Raw genomic sequence first — 19,583 nt, 5'->3', positions numbered from 1 at the left:
ATTGACCAATTGCGCATAGTCGTATCTGTATTTTGTAGATTCTGTACACGTACCGTACGCACGTAAACAACTGTACTTACAGTTGTTTATGCAGTTAAAATCGTGTGCTTACAAATGCTAAAACGGAAAGAATGTTTCCAGCTGATTTTTTTATTATTTTTTTTCGCTTTCGTAAATTCTAACATCATTTCGTCGATACAACTATTTTGAGAACATGATAAATTTTCTGCATGGAACTCAAAAAAAGCAATAATGAAAAGACATCATGTGGCAGAACCAGTACGGATAAAATGCAGAAAACAGGCCTACAAAGAAGCCGATAAGCCGCCACCGGGACAAAAACATAGCAGCGAAAAACTATGACATAATACAGAGAAAACATCTTACACTGGATAAAAAATAGATAAAACCACAACACGGCCAATACTTTCGCCAACAAGCAAGGAAAGCATAGCCGCAAATCAATTCTCTCAGCATCACATCCGAAAACAATAAATTAGTATCCAACAAAATTTTCTGTCAGGCAATTTCATAATTCGTTCATTTCGATCAATCGCAGAGATCTTCCAACAAATTCAGCATTCCAGTATCAACAAAAAACCGATATATCACGATTTTCACAAATCCCCTCCAATATCAATCGTTACAAAGGGATGCTTCAGCAGACGATCAGCGCGCCAGCGATCATCGGGGTTCTTTTCGAAGCAATGGTCCAGGAAATCCTTACCATCCGGACTCAACGTGTCTGGAATCTTGGGACGGCCTCCCGCCCCAACGTGAAACATAATCGCATACCTGTAAAAAGTAATAACACACATGAATTTATTTGTAATAATTTATAAAATAAACTTTAAAAAATGCCAAACGCCCAAACAGTTATCATGATGGCTAAATGTACACACTGAAGCGCACCGTAATTATGTAAGAGCCACTAATCTACGAATATTGTATTGCAGTGGCTGATGAATACCAATTCGGCACACGATCTAAATAATTCTACCCCCACTGAAATACTTACTCATTATCATCAGCAATCTTGTCGAACTTGGGCGTCTTCCCAGTGATCATCTCCACCACCACACACCCGTAAGACCAAATATCCGTAGCGCGTCCAATCCCGTTGCTGTCGTCCCCGCGGATCATCTCGGGCGACATGAAACGCGGTGTGCCGGTGTTGTTCTGGACATCGCGCGATCGTGTATCTCCAGATTCCAGCTTAACCATCTCACTGAAGTCGCCCAACTTCACGCAGCCCTCGGAGGTCAGGAAGACGTTCTGTCCCTTGATGTCCAAGTGACAAATGGCGTTGTCGTGGAGGTAGTGAATGCCCATCAGCAGCTGCTTGGCGTACACGCGCACCATGATAATGTCCAGGCCCTGCCGTGCAACATCGCTCAAGGTTCCCCCTACAACAATAAATTTACATCAAAAGAAAATGAGGGCAAGCACTTACGAACTGGAAGAGATATCTAAACACGAAGTACGAATAAAGAATATCTTTACAGACAGCGCACACAACGAAAACTTCATCAGATTTGTCTTAAAATACATAATATCAGCCAGTCGAAAGTCTATGGAAGAAACTGAAACAAAACGGATGCGAATGAAATTTTGATAGTGTGAAGAAAACCCTCATAGAAAGTTAAATTTTGAGATCGAACAAACGTTTTTTAACCCGAAATGAAAATCGAACGCCAAACTGCGTCCCATACCATCGCAATATTCCATGAAGAGAAGAAGCTCCTCGCGATGGATTTCTACTCCAAAATACTGCACAACATTGGGATGCTTCAGGCCAGCTAGCCACTCAATCTCCGTGGCCAGCTTGTTGATCCATGAGGACTTGTTGCTCTGGTTGACGGAGAATTTCTTCACCGCCAGCAGTCCTCCCGTGTCGAGATTCATCACTTTGTAGACATCTGCATGTCGGCCAGATCCAAGTTTGTTGCACAATCGCCAGCGGAAATCCACTTTTCGAGATTTCAAATGATTAATGTTTTTAGTGCCTACAATGAACAACCTCGCTGAAAGAACTGAAAGTAAAATTTTTCTCTACACTAATCGAACAATTTATCTGAAAATTTCAGTACTCTCAGACGCAAACCGAATGATTGCGTCTGAGAGTATCTTGCAAACGAATTTTGTCAAAGCCCAAGAGTTCCTCAACGCCACGAAATTCGAACTGGCAAGACGAATGCGATTTAATAGGGAATAAACTGCTGCATTTCTAATGCATCACGTGCGACCTATTTTTGGTGCGGTAAACTCTACACTGGTACTGCAAATTAAGAAAATTTATATCGATTACTCAGTAGGTATGCTGTACGTACGTACAAAACTTTTCATACCATGACAACTATACGTCTATACCAGCAGTTTTTTGGAAATCAAAAGTACAAAGGTCATAATTATGGCTATTTTAATGAACTAACGATACATTCATTCATACTAACGACCCGGCGCAAAATGTTTTGTAAAATTATACTGTAACGACTAGCAAATAGGCATTTACAAAGGCAGTGCACCACTGCTGTTTGTGAGGAATAAAAAAGCACAATAACCATTATCAGTAACTGCTACAGGTAATGCTGTGCTAGAAACGTAGTACTACATATGCATTTCACTTCACACCATCAAATTTCGAACGATAACCGAAGACAAAATTTTGTCTGTAATATCAGTCTGAAATTCTGTTTTCATGCATATTTACCACGATCATTTCGCAATATTTCCGCAGCTTGCTACATCAGCTTACAAGAACTATTAAAAGTATAATACGTACTTTCCGTGGGGACAACCATGCCCACCAACTTGTGCTTCATCAGGTAATCGTTCCTCTTCTTGTCCAATTTGTCAACGGCATCTTCGACGCGGTGATGCAGTTCATGCATCTCCGAATCATCTTCCTCGGACGATTCATACGCCGTGTCGCTCTTCGACGACAGCCGCGAGATGTAGCTGCCGAGAACGACCGACGAGCCCTCGGACAAGGACAGAGAAGAACGGTGCGGAGCCAACGCAATACTGCTCTGTGGTGGACTGAGGTAAAAGGTGGTGGGACTCTCTACCGGTGTCTTGTTCTGACCGGGTTGGGGAGGATCGCCGATCACGTGAGTCACACAGGTGTCGATCTGCGTTTTAAAACTCTGGAATAACTCCTCGGTCATGTATTTGGTGTAGTTTGGACGGACAGCTACCGCTGCAAAATACAAAAACACTGTTCGGTTATTAGAGCGCTCAGCGAAAAATACTAAGATATCTAAAAACACCACACCAAAGATATACACTGTATACCAAAAACTACATAACTATTACAATGCACCATGGATTCATGTAGTGGTGATACGAAATACGAAAATAATAGAAAAACCCGTTTAACGCGTAGCTGTGCCATACGCGAATGCAGAAGAAAGACCAAATTTTTGATAAAAAGTTAATACTGTAACTAAATTGATGATTCATATAGATATACTCGTAAAACATGAACTGCGAAAATATAAACAAAGTTCACATGTTTCCATCTTACTCAGGTAATCCAGACCCGGCGTGCTCCAGCGCGGCCGCGTGCCATGACCTCGTTCGCATTTGTCCACCACAAAATCCATCCACTGCCGCGCTAAATCAAACAGTTGCGTAGCTAAGGCTTCTTCATCACTGAAATTCAACCGAGCCAGCTCCCGATGATATTCCATGGAGAAATTATAGCTCATGTGCAATAAATCGCGGAAAGATTTCGTGAAGAAGGATCGATCCTGTTCGGTAATTTCCGGAAACTGGTTCATCCTAATTTCCTCCTGGAATCTCAATATAACAGAGCAAATCTTTTTGCCCAGTTCAAGCGATTCCTCCTAAACCACAAGAAACGAGATAATTCATAATATACATGGCTAGTACATTTTGCGAAATTCAAACTTTATTTAAAAATACCTTTAATATCTTCCAATGCTTGAGAAATAATCTGATGGCAGGTTGTCTGCGGAATGGACGGCTTCACATAATCCTTCGGTAAGCGCTTCTCAAACTGCTTCGACTGCAGTGCAAGCACTCCGTTTTTCAACGCCACTAACATGACATTGCCGGCATCAAAATCAATATGACTGTGCCGTATCGCTGTCAGCGCGCCAATATTGCTCTTCACCACCCTTCCAGTCCACTTGTCGTTCGTTGCCGGTACAATCAACAGGTATCCTTCCATATCGTTTTCTGTCTCCCGTCCACCTAGCGTCGCATTCAGCAGGCGTGCCACCTGCATGCCGTTATTACCGATATTCTGCGACACGAAAAATCGATATTTCAGCCCATTCTGGTCAGTGTCCGCTGCCGCCAAATCCACATAGTAATGATTGGTCTCCACCAGCATCGACAGGAATGTGGGCATACTGACCATCATCTCGTAGATGGCCGCAATCTCCAAGTCTTTGTGCAACAGCTTCGTAAACTCCAACAATTTGAAACACCGTTCTTTCGCTTCAATAAACACAATCTTGCAATCACGGAAGAACTGTCGGAACATATCTTTGGTCGGCGATAAACCCAGTCCCTCTTCAGCCTGATACAACGACGAGATAAAATCATCCAACCCGGAATCCAGCAGCGTCCCAATCCCGCTCAACAAGCCCTGCACGATGGCACAGAACTTTTGTGGAAGCTCCAGTTCGGCATCGTCAATCCCACCGCACAGCTGCGTCATATTCTGCCACTCATCCTCCAACACGGTCTTCTGCAAACGGCTGGCACGGATCTCCTTCTGCAGGGTTAGGATCCACTGCTGTAAATATTCCAAGTACAGCTCGAGGAGTTTCTTCATCAGTTCATCCAACTGACGGATATCATCGTGCAGGACTTCGTGGTGGCGGATGGTGCTGCCCAGCTCAATGTAGTCTTTCCGGATGGAAATGGCCAGGATCAGGGTGTCTTTGCACTCGTGAATAAGCTGATTCAAACTGGCCACATCGGGATCGCCTTCCGGGCGCTGTTCAAGGCGCAGCGCAATACCTTCTCGCAGTGTGCGTATCGGTAATCGGAGCAGATGGATGAATACACGATCCAGGCAAGGGAGATTGGACTCTTTGTGCAAATCGCACCAGAGTTTGACCACGTCAATTTCAGTACCTAGACCAACCAGAACCAAATTATGTTAAGTGTCTATTCAACTACACGAAGGATTACTGTACATATTTCTACAGACAAATACTGATCGGGTACCGTGATCCAACTAAATAAACGCATTTCTACTTATATGCCTCCAAGTACATCAGCTTACGATCACAATTAGTTTTGAACAATGGCCATTAGTGCAAGGAAAATGTCCATGTACTAGGATTTTCGCTCTGACTTGCTAAGTACAATTCACAGACGACCATCAGAAATTTGTACGCAAAATTCGCCATTCATCGAAACATGAATCTTTGTGAGAAATATGTTCATGTTTCTCACAAAAACTGTGTAATAGTCATATAAAAATAGCCAAATCACGAAATCGATATTATTCCGTAAATATTTACACTTGGATCATCCACAACCGGAAAATGCCATTACGCACAAACGGATCATAACCGATCAATATTACCGTTTACGGAGATTCGATTCCAAATTATTACGAGTATTATCAACAACTGTCACATATTACCCAAGACAGTAAATTACCATATTTGTACCCAAGTCAGCAATACCCAAATTTATCAAATATTCAACTATTCATTATGTTATACACACTTACGTCCTTCTGGAGCAGATGACTGACGCTGAAATGTCACTGCGCTGGTTACAGGCTGTTCTAAGTTCTTCAGTATATGCCGCAGCGTCGGAAATATCAGATTTTTTATCTGACTGATGGTCTTCTCCAGACCTCTTTTCCGCATTCCTTTTTCCAGGAATGCACGCAGAGCGATCTTCATCGACTTGGCATTGGCCTCCACATCGTCCTGGTCCAAATCCCGCATATCGTAATAGCTGCTGCACCGCGACGACAGCCCCGATCGACTCCCTTCTCCATCTCCAAATGGTCCCAGTCCATCAAGGACATCCCTAAAAAAGTGCAAATTTTCCAAAAAGTGTATTTTGCTTCGGAATAAACACACGCGTATGTGTGCACTTCAGTGCTTTTCGTATACAATCGAAACCAATACTGCAATAAAAAAAATTGATGAGGTTTGGACTTTACTTACGAAAGTGACTTTAATCGCACTTCGCACTTTGGTCAGAATTAAAATCGTTTGATTATCGCCTCATATCCGCGGCATACCAGAATTATCACAAGGTTCAAAGAAAACCGTTTCAGAAAAATTAGGTTCAGTATCACGCATGTTTACTGTAAAAATGTTTACCTCGGCTTGTTCATTTCACAGATAAAATCGATTAATCCATTTACTTACCCACTGCACTCTTCCACTTCAGGAATGCAATCTCCGGTGCTTGTGAACAGTTTCGGAAACGCATCATTGTTCTTCCGTCCACAAACGATGCCGGCAACCGATTGCAGCCGATAGCTGAGCTGCATGTAGAAATTGGACCACATATTCAGCGCTCGCACTTTATCCTGAAACTGGCGATTTTCGTAGACAGGATGCGAAAGCCCGATATTTTTGGTGCAGGGATACAGATGCTCCACATCCTCCAGCTGCTTGTGGACGGTGTGCACCTGCTTGAAAGCCATATGCAGCTTCCAAATGTACTTGGTATCCAAATCATGTCCACCGATGAAACACGGCGACGCCAGATCGGGATCATCGATACGAAAGACCTGGATACCGCGCAGTATCCCGTCAATCTTTTCGCGCTCCTGCATTAGCCGGGTATCCTGGTGATGCAGATCCAGGTTGTGCATCCAGGCCTGCAGCTCCAACCACAGTACATCTTTCAGTTCATTGCGGAAGGCCTCCGGCGCCTGCGGGGTGGCGCCTTTCCGCAGCTGCTCCTCCCGTTTCCGTTTAGCTTTCGAGCCCAGCTCGATCAGTACGGCGAAATGTTCATAAAACCTAATGCGCTCACGCGGACAATTGGGCCACCTGGACGCTGACCGCGACAGACTGTGACGCCGGAATCCCACGCTGCGCTCCTCTTTTTCGTTGTTTTCTTTCTCCTTATCCACACGGCGCGACGCCAAACTCATAAACTGACTGCTGGTTTCCACTTCCAGCAGCGGGCCATTAGACTGGCTGAGCGTCACGCGGCCGCCGTGATCGTAATCTGCAAAGCGATACCGCTATTACGTTATGAATGCTTTATGTCTCCTGATTACAACGATAACACCCACACACTCAGCAGTGATTTAGGTCATAAAAGGGGTAATAAAAAACCCGCCTGGAGCATTACTCTTAATCATTGCGTTTGTCATTACGCTTACTCCAAAGGATTGTATACCATCCCAAAAACAACCCATCAACAGATAAAATTAGCCTAACACGCGGCACAACACGCGATGGAGACCGTTAAGAATGAAACGCGATAACATGATAACATCATCCGGTCCTACGCACCCACGCTGACAAACCGAAAAGGCAGAATACGCTCCCTTGTTTGGTTCAACGATCCTCATACTCACGTTACGCTGGTTAAATCGCGAGGTGAAAAGCAACACGTCCGTAAAAGTCAAACTGAATTTACGCGCAATTTCAAACTAAATTTAAATGCAATTTCCTCCCTTTCCGGGAAAGTTTACTGCCGTAACAGCACGAGACACATCATGCACGGTACACAGAACGATAATAGCTGTCTATCAAGTGAGCGTTTCCGGCAGCACACACTGATAATTACGCTTACACCCATTCAAAAACTGATTATACTATGTACTGCGACCTCGTTTTTCATGGAAACAGGTATTATGAAACGTCAGAAACGCGAGAATAACAAGCATAATTAGAAACAAGAAAATTTTCATAAAATCGAAAGGCAATCTGGAAGATTCTGAAAAACGTGATCATGGTCACAAGCCATTTGAAAAACAACAACAACAATTCCAGCTGCTGCGAAGAATACAGTGCCTGCTATCACTTTAAGTCTAATCAAGTGAATCTGCCAGTTTAAAGTTACGAAAACATATGTAGTTTCGCAGACTGAAAGATGATGCAATCACACTCGTTCCCATACCGTGCAAATCTTTATGTGAGAAAATTATATAGCAGTCTTATCAGCGAAATAAAACACTGAATAGTACAAATAAAACTCACCAGCACCCAATAACTTCAAATCGCGATCGTAGGAGCGATCCTTGTTGCGTTTTTTAGTGCGCTTATTCCGATGCGACAGATGCGTCGTCACGGGTTTCGCGGCACTGCCCGGCGTCCCCACGGCCATACTGGAGACACTGTGCGGAAACTGGAAGGGATTCTCCGGGCCGTCATGCTCGGGCGACGTCATCTTGGAGTTTGTGCCGCTGAGCATACCCAGGCGACTTTGCTTGCGGATATTGCGCACGCACTGTTTGGTGCTCTTCGCATAGGTGTCTTTGGTTATGCCCTTACTGCCACGACGCACGGACGGCTTCCCGTCCATCCGCCGATGCACATCATCCACGAGAGCCTCCTCGCGCTGCTGCTGCACCTCCCAAGGACGACGGGCAGGTGACGCAGAGCTGCGATTGGAGTGGGGAACACTGGACGGAGGCCGTTTACTGGGGGAGGGAGTAGCAAAACTCCCGTGATCACCGTCAGCTCCGCAATACTCTTCCGACGCGGAGGAACTGCTGTTCTCGCCATCAGCCATCGTGCATGGTGGAGAAGATCAGCAGGAAAATTAACATGACAGGTATAAACGATTTAGTCCTGGCGGGAGAACCGCACAGATAACAATTCACAATTGAGAATGCGTTTGCTGAACGAAGGCATCATTGGTACACTAGAGTGGCTACACAGCGAGAGCATTTCAAAAAAAAATAAAATCACTGAAGGTACCAGAGCATAAGAGGTTAACTTTTGTTTTGAGAGGTAAACAGAGTTACAAAAATAAAATGAAGAACGCTTTTCTTTAAAATAACAGGCTTTAAAATGGCACACGTGAAGGCGATCTTGCATGGTGCCTAATCTTGTACGGATATTGCCACTGGAAATCTGCATGCTCATTTACGAGGTGTATGTACTCGTACGTTCACTTCCGCATGTCAGTAGTATGCACATTGCACACTGCTATGCAGCTGCAATAAACAGCGAAAAAATTTATTAGTACTTACTGTTTCTAAAATTTTATAATCAGACCGTAACGTTCGGCTTATGAAAAAATAACAGCGATGTTCCAATACTTTTCGCTGTGTTTTACGTTTTATTCCAAGCAAGGAGTACCTGGCATTTTTTGCAGTTTAAAGATTCAGTAGCGAATCCTTCCAGCGACTGGATACCGATGTCCGTTGCTTACTACTGTTGTCTGCCTGTCTGTCGCTCTAGCTGTGAAGTGCGAACCACCAGCTGAACCTCTTTCACAGCTTTCTTTAGCGATCGACTTTTTGTGCGGGATCTTTGTTTGCTCAACATCTCTTTTACATAAGTTTTTTTCTTATTTAATCAATAAGTTATTTTTACTATTTTATATTTTTAATCAGTTTTTTTGTTTAAGTTAACCCGAGGATAATTTTGTGGTTTACAGATTTCTGCGTTTGTAATTCAGCGGATCTATCTGCCACTACCTGTTGGCATCGCAGCATACCTGTCACAGTGCCACTTACGCATTTGCGCATCCATCGTCTGCAATATTTTGAGCCCCGATCGAAGACGATTTCATTTTTATAAGTTTTACAATAGTTTTATTTGCCTGGTTTTGCAGCAAATTATCTGTATTATGTTTTGCCGTTAATCTACTGCATCGTGTGGCTTTGCTGATCCTTTCTGAATGGTGCCTTGAATCGCTGCGTTATTGTTAGTTGTACAGTGTACTGTACTAAAATGATGGGAGAACGGCACAATCATGATTTTTCGGAGCAGTATTACGATGACGATGGTGGCGAAGCATTTGCCTCGCATTCACCACATAGAGATTCTTCCCTGACCACCGAGCCACCGCGCTCCCCCGCTGGCTCCCATCAGGGCTCCATCACGGGCTCCGAGTGCTCATACAGTGGGACGGATTACGGGGATGATTCGTGGCTGGAGAACGGTAGCACGCCACCGTGGCGCAAATGGTCGCAGAAGCTGCAGAATCTCATGGACGATCCGACAGGGATGGATGTCTTCTTTGATTATTTGCAGAAAGAAGGCGCCGATAATGTGCTGTATCTATATTTGGCCTGTGATGGGCTGAAGAAACAGTCACAGCAGAACCACGTGCGCCTGGTCAATTCCATGTATGTCAAATTCATCCAGGCCGACGGTGGATTGTGGTTGTTGCCTGAAACTCGCAACCGCTTCGACCAGGTGTTCCGCAGCAGTGGGGATTTGCGCTTTGCCGAAAAAATGAGCCTCTTTGAGACGGCACAAGACGAAGCGTGGAAAGTGCTGGAGGAACAGCTGTATCCGAATTTTATGCAGTCGCAGAAATATAGCCAGTATATCAACGAACAGGTTAGCGAAAGTTATTTTTTTAGTGATTTTCATCATTTCATGGTTATGTATTTAACAGAGATTTAGATATTCGTATTATTTTCTGTTGTTATTCTTTTGGCTGCTCGCGCTTTCTGCCATCATGATCAGTATTTGTCTTAATTTTCCACTATTTGTCTGTCATACTTTAGAATTTTGATTGCCTTCTTTCTGCTTTTCTTAATTTTACCAGCGGATTATCGTCTTGTACTTACTTATATGGAACATAAACAGGTGGACTAGTTTTTTTATGTTGTTTATTTTATGCAGCTGAATTATTTTATGTGTATTCGCCATATGCCGAAGTAATACTACAGTAGGGTAGTAGTTATTTTGCTTTTGAATTGCAGGAAGAGCGCTATGGCTTGGACGGTGCCAGCCAGACTTCGAGTTCACCTCCATCTCCTGAACCCAATATGTTCTCCATGGATGCTTCGCAAATGGTGTCCCGAATATATCCCTACCAGCAGCCTTTGGATTCTGGCTTGGACTTGACCCCGCAAACGGAAACTCGCCCTTTTCCTTCACGTCCACCGCCCACCCCACCTCCGCCGCTGATTATGCCGCCAGAATGGCCAAACAGACCTGCTGGGCACACATTTAGCCAAACTCGGCAGAATTTCCCGGAAAAAGATCGTCTCGCAGGTGGTGCTCCGGCGATACCGCCACGGACATCCGTCTTGAGTAAGCCGCTTCCCCATTCCACAGGACTGACGCGAGAGGCTCTGCAAAACAGTATCGGAATGCGGAGTGCCCCTAATCAGACGGCGACGGATAAAATGTGGTAATGCAATAATTTTTTGCAATGCTGCATAATGTGGTAATGCTGTACAGTTTGTACAAATCTGTCCGCTTGCCTAATTTTCGGACATGCCGTATATAAATTTATTGTTGACTTATTATGTGATTGTTTAATATTTGAATTTGGGATGCAGGCCAGATTAATGCGTTTAGCGAGCCCTGATGTGCTAACTATTTCCTGAAATCGTTATACTTTTTCCTGAAATACTACTAAATGCTGTTCTTCGTTATTCTTCGTTATACTATTTCCTGAAATGCAAAAATATTTTGTAGGGGAGGTGGAGAACCTGGACAAGCTTATGTTAAGTATGCCCAGTTCTGTATGCCGTCAGCACAGGAAAGCGAATTGGACAGTTTGAGTCAAGTCAGTCTGACGCGAAGGAGCGCCGTTTCCGCTGCCCGCAGCTCCGGCCTCGCTCAACAAACTAGCAACTCGCGCCGAGATGCGCTGGATTTTGAGGCAGCCAAACACATGGCGAAGCTAAATTCCAGTGCTCACACGGACAGTATTCCGCTGCCGTTTACCGAACATCAGGTGTGTATTCTAGATTGATTGTGAGGAACGATGGTGGCGGTGCATTTCAAAGCGGTTGCCCGTTACTACATAATATTATGGTATTATGCACAGAGTTTCTTTATTACATTGTTCTTTAAATATACTTGGCTCAATAGGTTTTAGCTGGATTTAAAAGGATTGGTTCTCTTAATCAGTCATTTCTGATGATACCTTCACCGCAGTTTTCGAGATGCTTTTGCGAATTTAGATTCTAATATTCGTATAACATTATGCACCAACTCCTCTGAATGAAATTCGTATTAATTACAGCGCGCAATGGGTACACTGGATCCGAAAAGCCGAGATCCGCGTAAGAACGGACCTTTTCGTTTCGTTCCGGAAGAGTTAGCAAGTAAGCTAAACGCCGTGATCGCCAACCGCGAAGCAGCAGAGCGAAATAACCAAAGCGTAAAACCCGATCCACCAACTGTTCCGCCCATCGTTGCGCAGCTTTTGGCCATCCCAAAAACTCCCTCCGGTCGACCGAAACTGCCGCATGTCCCCCCGGAAGCAGACGATTCCGAGGACATTCTAAATGAGCACTCCAAGCGGGTGGGGGAAACCGCGACACCTCCGTCCAACAACAGCGTCTGTACCAGCCCGTATCCACGTTTGCGCGAACCGGCATCAGCGTATTCCAAAGCGTCGACCGTTTGTGCGACCAGTGAGGGGGGTCGCCGGCACGGTACATCCTGGGATCCACCGGGACAGTTCGGCCGTCCGACACAGGTCCTGCCGCCCAAGCCTGTCGTCAAAGAGCATCGGCGTCCTGCTGTGCCGGCGCAGTTCGACTTTAAACCGGCGATGACGGTCAATCCGCGCGAGGTTAACCGGCAGTTTACCCATATGAATTTGCGGGACATCAGCACGGATTCGGGATTGGGAGAGGGTTCCACACTGGCGCCCATTCAGCCACCGCATCCGTTCCTCTTGATACCGTCATCCGGAGAGGGACGGGGCGCTCAACCCCCGAAGTTGTCGTCGCGTGGACCAACTATCCCGCCGCGGAAAGATAACGAAGGGCATCAGCTGCAGTTGAAGCATAATCAGAACCAAGGAGCGGCGTCACCGGGCATGATGTCGCGCCATCAGCGATCTCGGAATACGGGAACGGGTCGGTCTGGCAACGGTTTGAAGAGCAGTGTTAAAGAAGAAGAAGGCTTCACGGTGGTGTGGAGAACGGGCCAGACCGGGGACTTTTTTATGACTAAAATGACAGGACGGAACTGTTTAAAGAATTTCAAAAATGTATTGCCCGCGAATATGAATATTGGACCGGCGACTAGGTAAGTCTGAAGCTTGAACACTGACTGCAGGTTAACCTGTTAACAGAATGATTAATACTTAAACGGAAATTATAGAAGAAATGCTAATACTGTGCAGTGTGCTTTAAAGTATGTAAAAATCTATATAGTACCATTACAGTACGAGTTGTAAAATCGTTATGATTGATACCGACACTCAGCGGTTATGTATGTAGGTATTATTTCCGGGAAGCCGTGCCGGGTACTGGAACCGTATGGAATGAAGTAAAGAATGACAACGATACGTTGCCGCTGCTTGAAGGACGAATCACCGCTACAGTGGAATTCTGAAGGTCTTAATTCGTTGGCTCGATAAACTTCAGTAATTGTTTTATGGTTTTACAGGTCTTCCGAAAACTTGCAATATCTGCAGCAGTATTTTTTGTACGTGCTTAATGCATTCAGTAAATAAGTCGCTGTGGTTTGATCGTGGTGTTTTAATCGTTTTTTATAACGTTATGCATTGGAATGTACATTGCACATTTACTAAAGCAACAGCAGCACTGGCCGGAAACAGCAAATAAGAGTATGAAAAACAGTGAGAAAAGCTTACGACTATTTACAAGATCAATTCGTCAATACTTTTGACAAGTTTCAGGAGAACACCTTTAGACGACGCCTGAAAAACATCGTGCCAGTTCTTAGTCGTCTGCATAATATCACCAGATTCATTTTTCACTCCAACAACAAACTGACATCCGAACGCACCGATCCAGTGCACTCGATGGCCCGTTCTTCCCGCTGCAGCCAAGAGATCAATTCGTGCGCCCACCGTGCTGCGCATGAAGGTCATCTTCCTATCGGCGTGGGTTTTCAGATCATCATCACCATAATCTTTGATGGGTGCATGAGCTGCGAGAACCAGCACAACCCGCTGCTTTCCGCTGCGGTCCTTTTTCGAAACGGTCAAGTGGTCGAAAAATAACCCCATCCCTTGACGTTTGAGGCTTTCCCACTGCAAAGTGTAGCCACAGGACTGTGGAAGCAAATGGCGCAAAATTCCGCTCCATCCAACCAGGTAGTTAGCAGCGATCCACGTTCCTTCAATGTGACACTGAATGGATTCCTGAATGTCCGGCGTGACGATTTCACTCCATGGGGCTTTCGTCAGATGCCTTGAAAGTGATTCAAACGTAAATTATGTAAATACTTAAACTTGATGCCGCGGCATTGCCGCCGATATTCTTTATACTGCGTGACTGCGCGCATGTTACATTGGGTGAGATCACACAATTATATAATAACAAAAGCGACGAAATTACCCTTACACGATGGTAAACTCAAAGTACAGAAAGCCGGGATAATACACCGCATTACGCTCCGCTGGTCATAATAGTATTTTCAATTCTACTGATGATTTTTATTATTTTTATAAGTTAGATCGGGCAAGCGAACAAGCACCAAAAATCCCAAAGCATCGAACCAAAACCATGCAGTAAGTACAGTACTCACGTCGTTAAATCAGTTTTTCCCAGTGAAACATCCGCCTACAAGTTAAAATAACAAACTTAGAAATACTGCGTTCCAATTTGTCACGATGTCTACAGATGCTAATATTATAGAAAGAGCGAACTGGTAACAGAACGCTCTACGGAGCACTCTTTACGGTTTACCACACAGATAGTAAAAGATTCTAAGATGATGCGCGGCCACTGCGGCCTATACCTGTTAGGTAAAATGTTAACTTATCAAATAATAACTCCTGAGTGCCCACTGGAAATATTCAAATTTGTTTCTTGTCATACTTGATGTCGCCAGACAGTTTCATCTTCTTTCCGTTCAAATGGCGGACGCGAAGAGCTCGATGGCGTGAAAATCAAGCGCTGATCCTTGCCAAAAAAATCCAGCACAGTCTGTACAGCCACTGTTCCAATTCCGCGCACATTTACAGGAGTGCGAAAAGCTGCTGCTTTTATAATTCCAGACGTGCTGAAGATAAGAATCACTTGGAGAACGTCGAGTTATAATTTGCTGCTTGCAGCTTGCACCGAAGTTTTCGAAGCGACACAAGTACTTTATCTCTCTGCTTCAACGACAGTCATAAGTTAGATTCCCAAGTTGTTACAATGTTTTACCTCAGAATTCCGCGTATCATGCTTCCGTTTTATGGAAACTATAGATAGGCCTTCTATGGAATGAAATATATAGCTGCGTTTGTGGGTCGATGAAGAACCCAGTCTCGAACGTTTTTGGAAAGTTAAAAACCTTAAATGGCTTAAATCTCAAGTTAACTGATTTCGGTGGTAGAGAGATGCCCAGTTTATACGATCGTCAACTACCCGCTGCCTTAACGAAGTCAACCTCCTCAAGGCAGCGGGCTAGTACTGCCACTACAATTGCATAAAGAGTACAGTAATTGTGCACGTACTCGACATTGTCGACAATACACGTACAGCAAGATTACCAAACAAAATACAAAATAAATTAAAAATTAAAAAAATACTTGAATACTTAATACTTAAATTTAGAACACAATACTGCAAGAATCGGCAAAGTTACGTACTTAAAGAACTTCGCGAACTTTCTAGACCGGACCGATTAACGTGCAGAGACACGATGGCGGACCCATATACTGAAGCGATTTCGAATAAAACGGAATATCTGTGGCTTATTGTGCGAATCAAGCATCTAACGTAAAATCTAAATATACGATTATACGCCCAGTGCATTGCAAATAAAATGCAAATAAAATAAAATAAAACGTGTCGACGACAACATCACGCGGTTCTACACCAAGCATGTAAATGGGATCATCCCCAACTTTGACCATGCCAACAGTTACATTGCGAAGGTCACGTAAGTTAGTTGGAACTGCACGATACTTGACATATTTCGTAAAACATTGAATGGCAGACACAACCAACTTGGAGTGTATGGATAAGAACGTCATGGAATTTTTAAGCAAATTTGAATACAAGGGAGGCTATCATTGTACGTGGGTCAACATTGTCAAGCATATCCGTTTTAGTTTTAAGTTTACTACAATTCGAAAACGCATAAAGCGAGGATAAATTAAGCGGAAAAGATGCAAGACACCTACCAAAAGAGCATCAAAATTGATTAGCCTTGAAGTTCTTAACGAGTGATCTGTGGTAATTTTGGGAAAGAGTTCCCGAACTTGGCGTAGCAGGTCTGTAGTTCGATTACTGTTAAATAATATTGGTAAAAAATTGTACATTAGGACGGGCGAGGGTAGTTAAACTTGTTTATTGTATCAACGTTTAAGTCAAAATTAATGCCATGCGTGGTAAATTACCGCTCACCATCAGTACCGACCGTAAATAAAACAGCGGAAATTTAGTTACCATATACCGTATAGCACACTCACGGCAGGCGGTAATGCCATGAGTGTGTTTTATAACTTCTGTTACTTCTATACGAATAATAACACGATCCCTTCCCACGCCAACTGGACAGATGTTTCATTTGAATGTGGTTTTTTCAGTAATGAATGAAGAACCATACTTCCAACGATTGACTTCTGTACATAACCGGGATTATGAGTCTCGCAAGCCCGGCCTGAACAGTAAAATACTACACGAAAGGAAGTACAAAGATGATGTACCCTTTGTTCTTTTGAGCAAAGCCTCCATTTATAGGATGTGTTCCAGACCTGCCAGTTCGAACAAACTTTGTTATGTTCAAAATTTTCGGCACACGAATTCAAGGGTGTACACTGTACACTGTACACCAGTACAGTACCAGGAAGAAACATGAGAACAGATTTGACAAATTCAACTGCATTTGAACCAGGAAGTGGAATTAAATTGTCGATTATGGATGGCTCCAGCAACTTCGAAGACAATCGAGGATGATTTAGTTCAAAACCCTTTACATAACGGCAAGTTACGGCATACAAGTTCAACATAATTCAAAGCCCAAAGGTAAACTGATGCAGCCCCTGACGATGCAGGCAAAAAATGCCACAAATTGTTTACACAGTATTGTACATGTTAATTATCCCGCTCTGATCATCACACAAAAATCAGCAAAAACTTGTCGCACTTTACAACTTCGTGTCATATTGCATTTCACTGGATGCATGGACGTCGACTAGCCAGCAACACCGATGCAAAATTTATAACAAAACAGTATTAGTAGCAAAACTGTACCGATGTGTCGTAATCTGCGGCGAATTCCTCCAAGTACAACTCCTTGATCGCGAATGCTGTTTGTGAGTTAGCATTTCCAACTTCTTCTATTTCGCGTTCAGGGCTTGATGTGGTTTTTTCCTTGAAGTATTTGCTCATTTTTTGAACTTCTAATGTAGCGGATAATGTAGCGGACATGAAAATGGCCTAAACGATAATGATGAAAATTATAGATATTTCCTGACGAGACGGCATTGCACCTGCAGTCCGAAATAACCTTACCTGATTTAAAGAATTTTTGCGCACCATCTGTCGCACTAGCATCAGAGCCAAATCGGTGTACTGATGCCGCTCATGAACCTAAATCAGGGTTGGCTCAAAATTTTAAAATTTATGGGGTGCTGGTACTATAACAAATGCACCCACAAACACAGAGCGAGCATTACAGAAAATACGACCCACAACGCAATAAACAACCAAATAAATTTAGAGATGCATTAGATAAGATATATTAAGTAAACTAGATAGAACACACAGCGGCATAGGGTACACCGTAATTTAAAATCGATGTGTTTATCCTTATAAAAACCCAAACAACCGCACCTGCGTGTATATGCGTGTATATATTCAAATTCATCATGGGTATGATTTTCTCTAGGAAAACCCCGATAGTGCAGTAAGTCATCCTTGTGGACTATGTGGTCTGTCTATCCAAGCCAACCTAAACCGGAAATATATTCAGAAACAACTGTCACACTCTTCCAGTTTTGGCAATACTGGTAGGAGCAATTGTTCGAGGTTGAGTTACAATGATGTTGCACGGTTTATCTGTGGCGGCACATTCGATCGTCCAGAACCAAGAGCGGTACATGAATAGCTTTACCCGTTCCAGTAGAGCCACAAATGACGGTAACCCTTCGGTTACACAAAAATCTCATTGTCAGTACGTATCTGAAAGGTATCACACAAGTCAAACACTGCCAACAGAATACTATTTTACGCATGACATCGTGCTGTTCTAACTGGCTGCTAACGATTGGAAAATACAAGGCATACTAAATAACTACGAGTAAACTATACTAAACACTACTAAAAATACATAGAAAAATTTTTTTAAAGCTGATGTTAAAAATAGTACATCACGCAATATACATATTACAGTATTATGTCAAACCTCGTTTTTTCTAGTATAAATCGGCAACTGTAGTTCGTAAGGGGGATGATTTCCAGTGGATAAAGCTGCTGAAAAACCACTGGATCCTTTTCCGGTTGACAGATAATGTTGATATCCGGTTTACAAGACAGCATTAACACTCGTTCGGTAGGTCTCCAAGTGCATACATCTTGCGAGGTTACAGTCGATGCAGATGTGACTGATGCCGCCTGAGCAGAAATACAAGTACCGTACACGCAATTTCAAAACACTAAAAAGTTGTTGCCAGATAATACAACTAATGCTTAAAAACTAATTAAGCTTTCAATAATGTGAATCACTGCCCTACTCAAGGGTCTTCACTGTATTGTATACAGTGAAAATACAATACTTGTCGCACTTTTGCAGTGAAAATACAATACTTTTGCAGTATGAAAATACATACAATACAGCCCCTAGAGAACCGCGTTGTGTGAATATAAGAAGAGGGTTGCTACTTCGTACACATTGGTCAAGTACTAACTTCTAAGCAGTAATAACAAAGTGATTCGCTCAAAATGTGAATATCACGACTGACACGACACGAGACTGTACATCATCCAGATCAGACATCAGCTGGGAGCGAAAGATCAAAGAACATGGACGGCAAACTGGCCTGGCTACCGAAGCGACCTTTCGTTTTTCGAGAAGACTTTGGATTTCGCATTTTCAGATAATCAGCCCGAGTAGCAGCGATACCCCTAACCATAAGGAAAAGATTTTTACCATAAACTGAATAGTTATGGGCTTTTACGTACACCGTAGCTACTTAGAAGCTTACAACTAATACCTAAGATTTTTGTATGTAACTCGGCAGGCGTTCTTCTGGTGGGTGAATGGGATCACACCTCAGTTCTTTGCTTGCGACGTCTTGGTACAAAGCCCGCAGCTCTCTTTTTTCAATCCAAATGGCGGTGGCCTGTTTTGATCGGGGACAGTGGCCGTGTCAGTTTCCGCTTTCTCGCCATGGTTGACTGCCGTCATCTGGATCAGGCTCAAAATCGTAATCGTGATTTTTGACTCCACTGCCGGCTGTCATTTGGGAAAACCTTTCATCTTTTAGGAATTTTTTGATATCCGAAAGCGGAAGAGTCACACGGCAATACACGCTAAAGCACTGAATGATCAGGGCGA

The 19,583-nt window shown here is 43.5% G+C and overlaps 3 protein-coding genes across 3 annotated transcripts; 1 reads left to right on the top strand and 2 right to left on the bottom strand.

The window, feature by feature from the left end:
* Positions 1-143: 143 nt before the first annotated feature.
* Positions 144-9,029, bottom strand: LOC129587860 (mitogen-activated protein kinase kinase kinase 4-like). The gene is made up of 9 exons (XM_055481801.1): positions 8,169-9,029; positions 6,375-7,188; positions 5,720-6,027; positions 3,931-5,112; positions 3,527-3,850; positions 2,783-3,199; positions 1,713-2,006; positions 1,019-1,406; positions 144-795 (listed from the first exon to the last, which is right to left on the bottom strand). The coding sequence occupies exons 1-9, from the start codon at positions 8,701-8,703 to the stop codon at positions 618-620; spliced, it is 4,440 nt and encodes a 1,479-aa protein (XP_055337776.1). The 5' UTR covers positions 8,704-9,029; the 3' UTR covers positions 144-617.
* A 168-nt stretch (positions 9,030-9,197) lies between these two features.
* Positions 9,198-13,716, top strand: LOC129587858 (uncharacterized). Its single transcript, XM_055481799.1, has 5 exons — positions 9,198-10,487; positions 10,856-11,289; positions 11,580-11,841; positions 12,133-13,148; positions 13,343-13,716. The coding sequence occupies exons 1-5, from the start codon at positions 9,873-9,875 to the stop codon at positions 13,455-13,457; spliced, it is 2,442 nt and encodes an 813-aa protein (XP_055337774.1). The 5' UTR covers positions 9,198-9,872; the 3' UTR covers positions 13,458-13,716.
* On the bottom strand, positions 13,595-15,418 carry LOC129587859 (uncharacterized). The gene is made up of 4 exons (XM_055481800.1): positions 15,242-15,418; positions 14,912-15,095; positions 14,619-14,653; positions 13,595-14,281 (listed from the first exon to the last, which is right to left on the bottom strand). Exons 1-4 carry the CDS (start codon positions 15,259-15,261, stop codon positions 13,726-13,728), a joined length of 795 nt encoding a protein of 264 aa, XP_055337775.1. The 5' UTR covers positions 15,262-15,418; the 3' UTR covers positions 13,595-13,725.
* Positions 15,419-19,583: the final 4,165 nt, after the last annotated feature.

This window comes from Paramacrobiotus metropolitanus, unplaced genomic scaffold, assembly GCF_019649055.1.
Source record: "Paramacrobiotus metropolitanus isolate TYO unplaced genomic scaffold, Prichtersi_v1.0 Parri_scaffold0000026, whole genome shotgun sequence".
Taxonomy (NCBI): Eukaryota; Metazoa; Tardigrada; class Eutardigrada; order Parachela; family Macrobiotidae; genus Paramacrobiotus; species Paramacrobiotus metropolitanus.
Note: the sequence above shows the minus strand (reverse complement) of the source record. Positions and strands in the feature narration are given on the sequence as shown.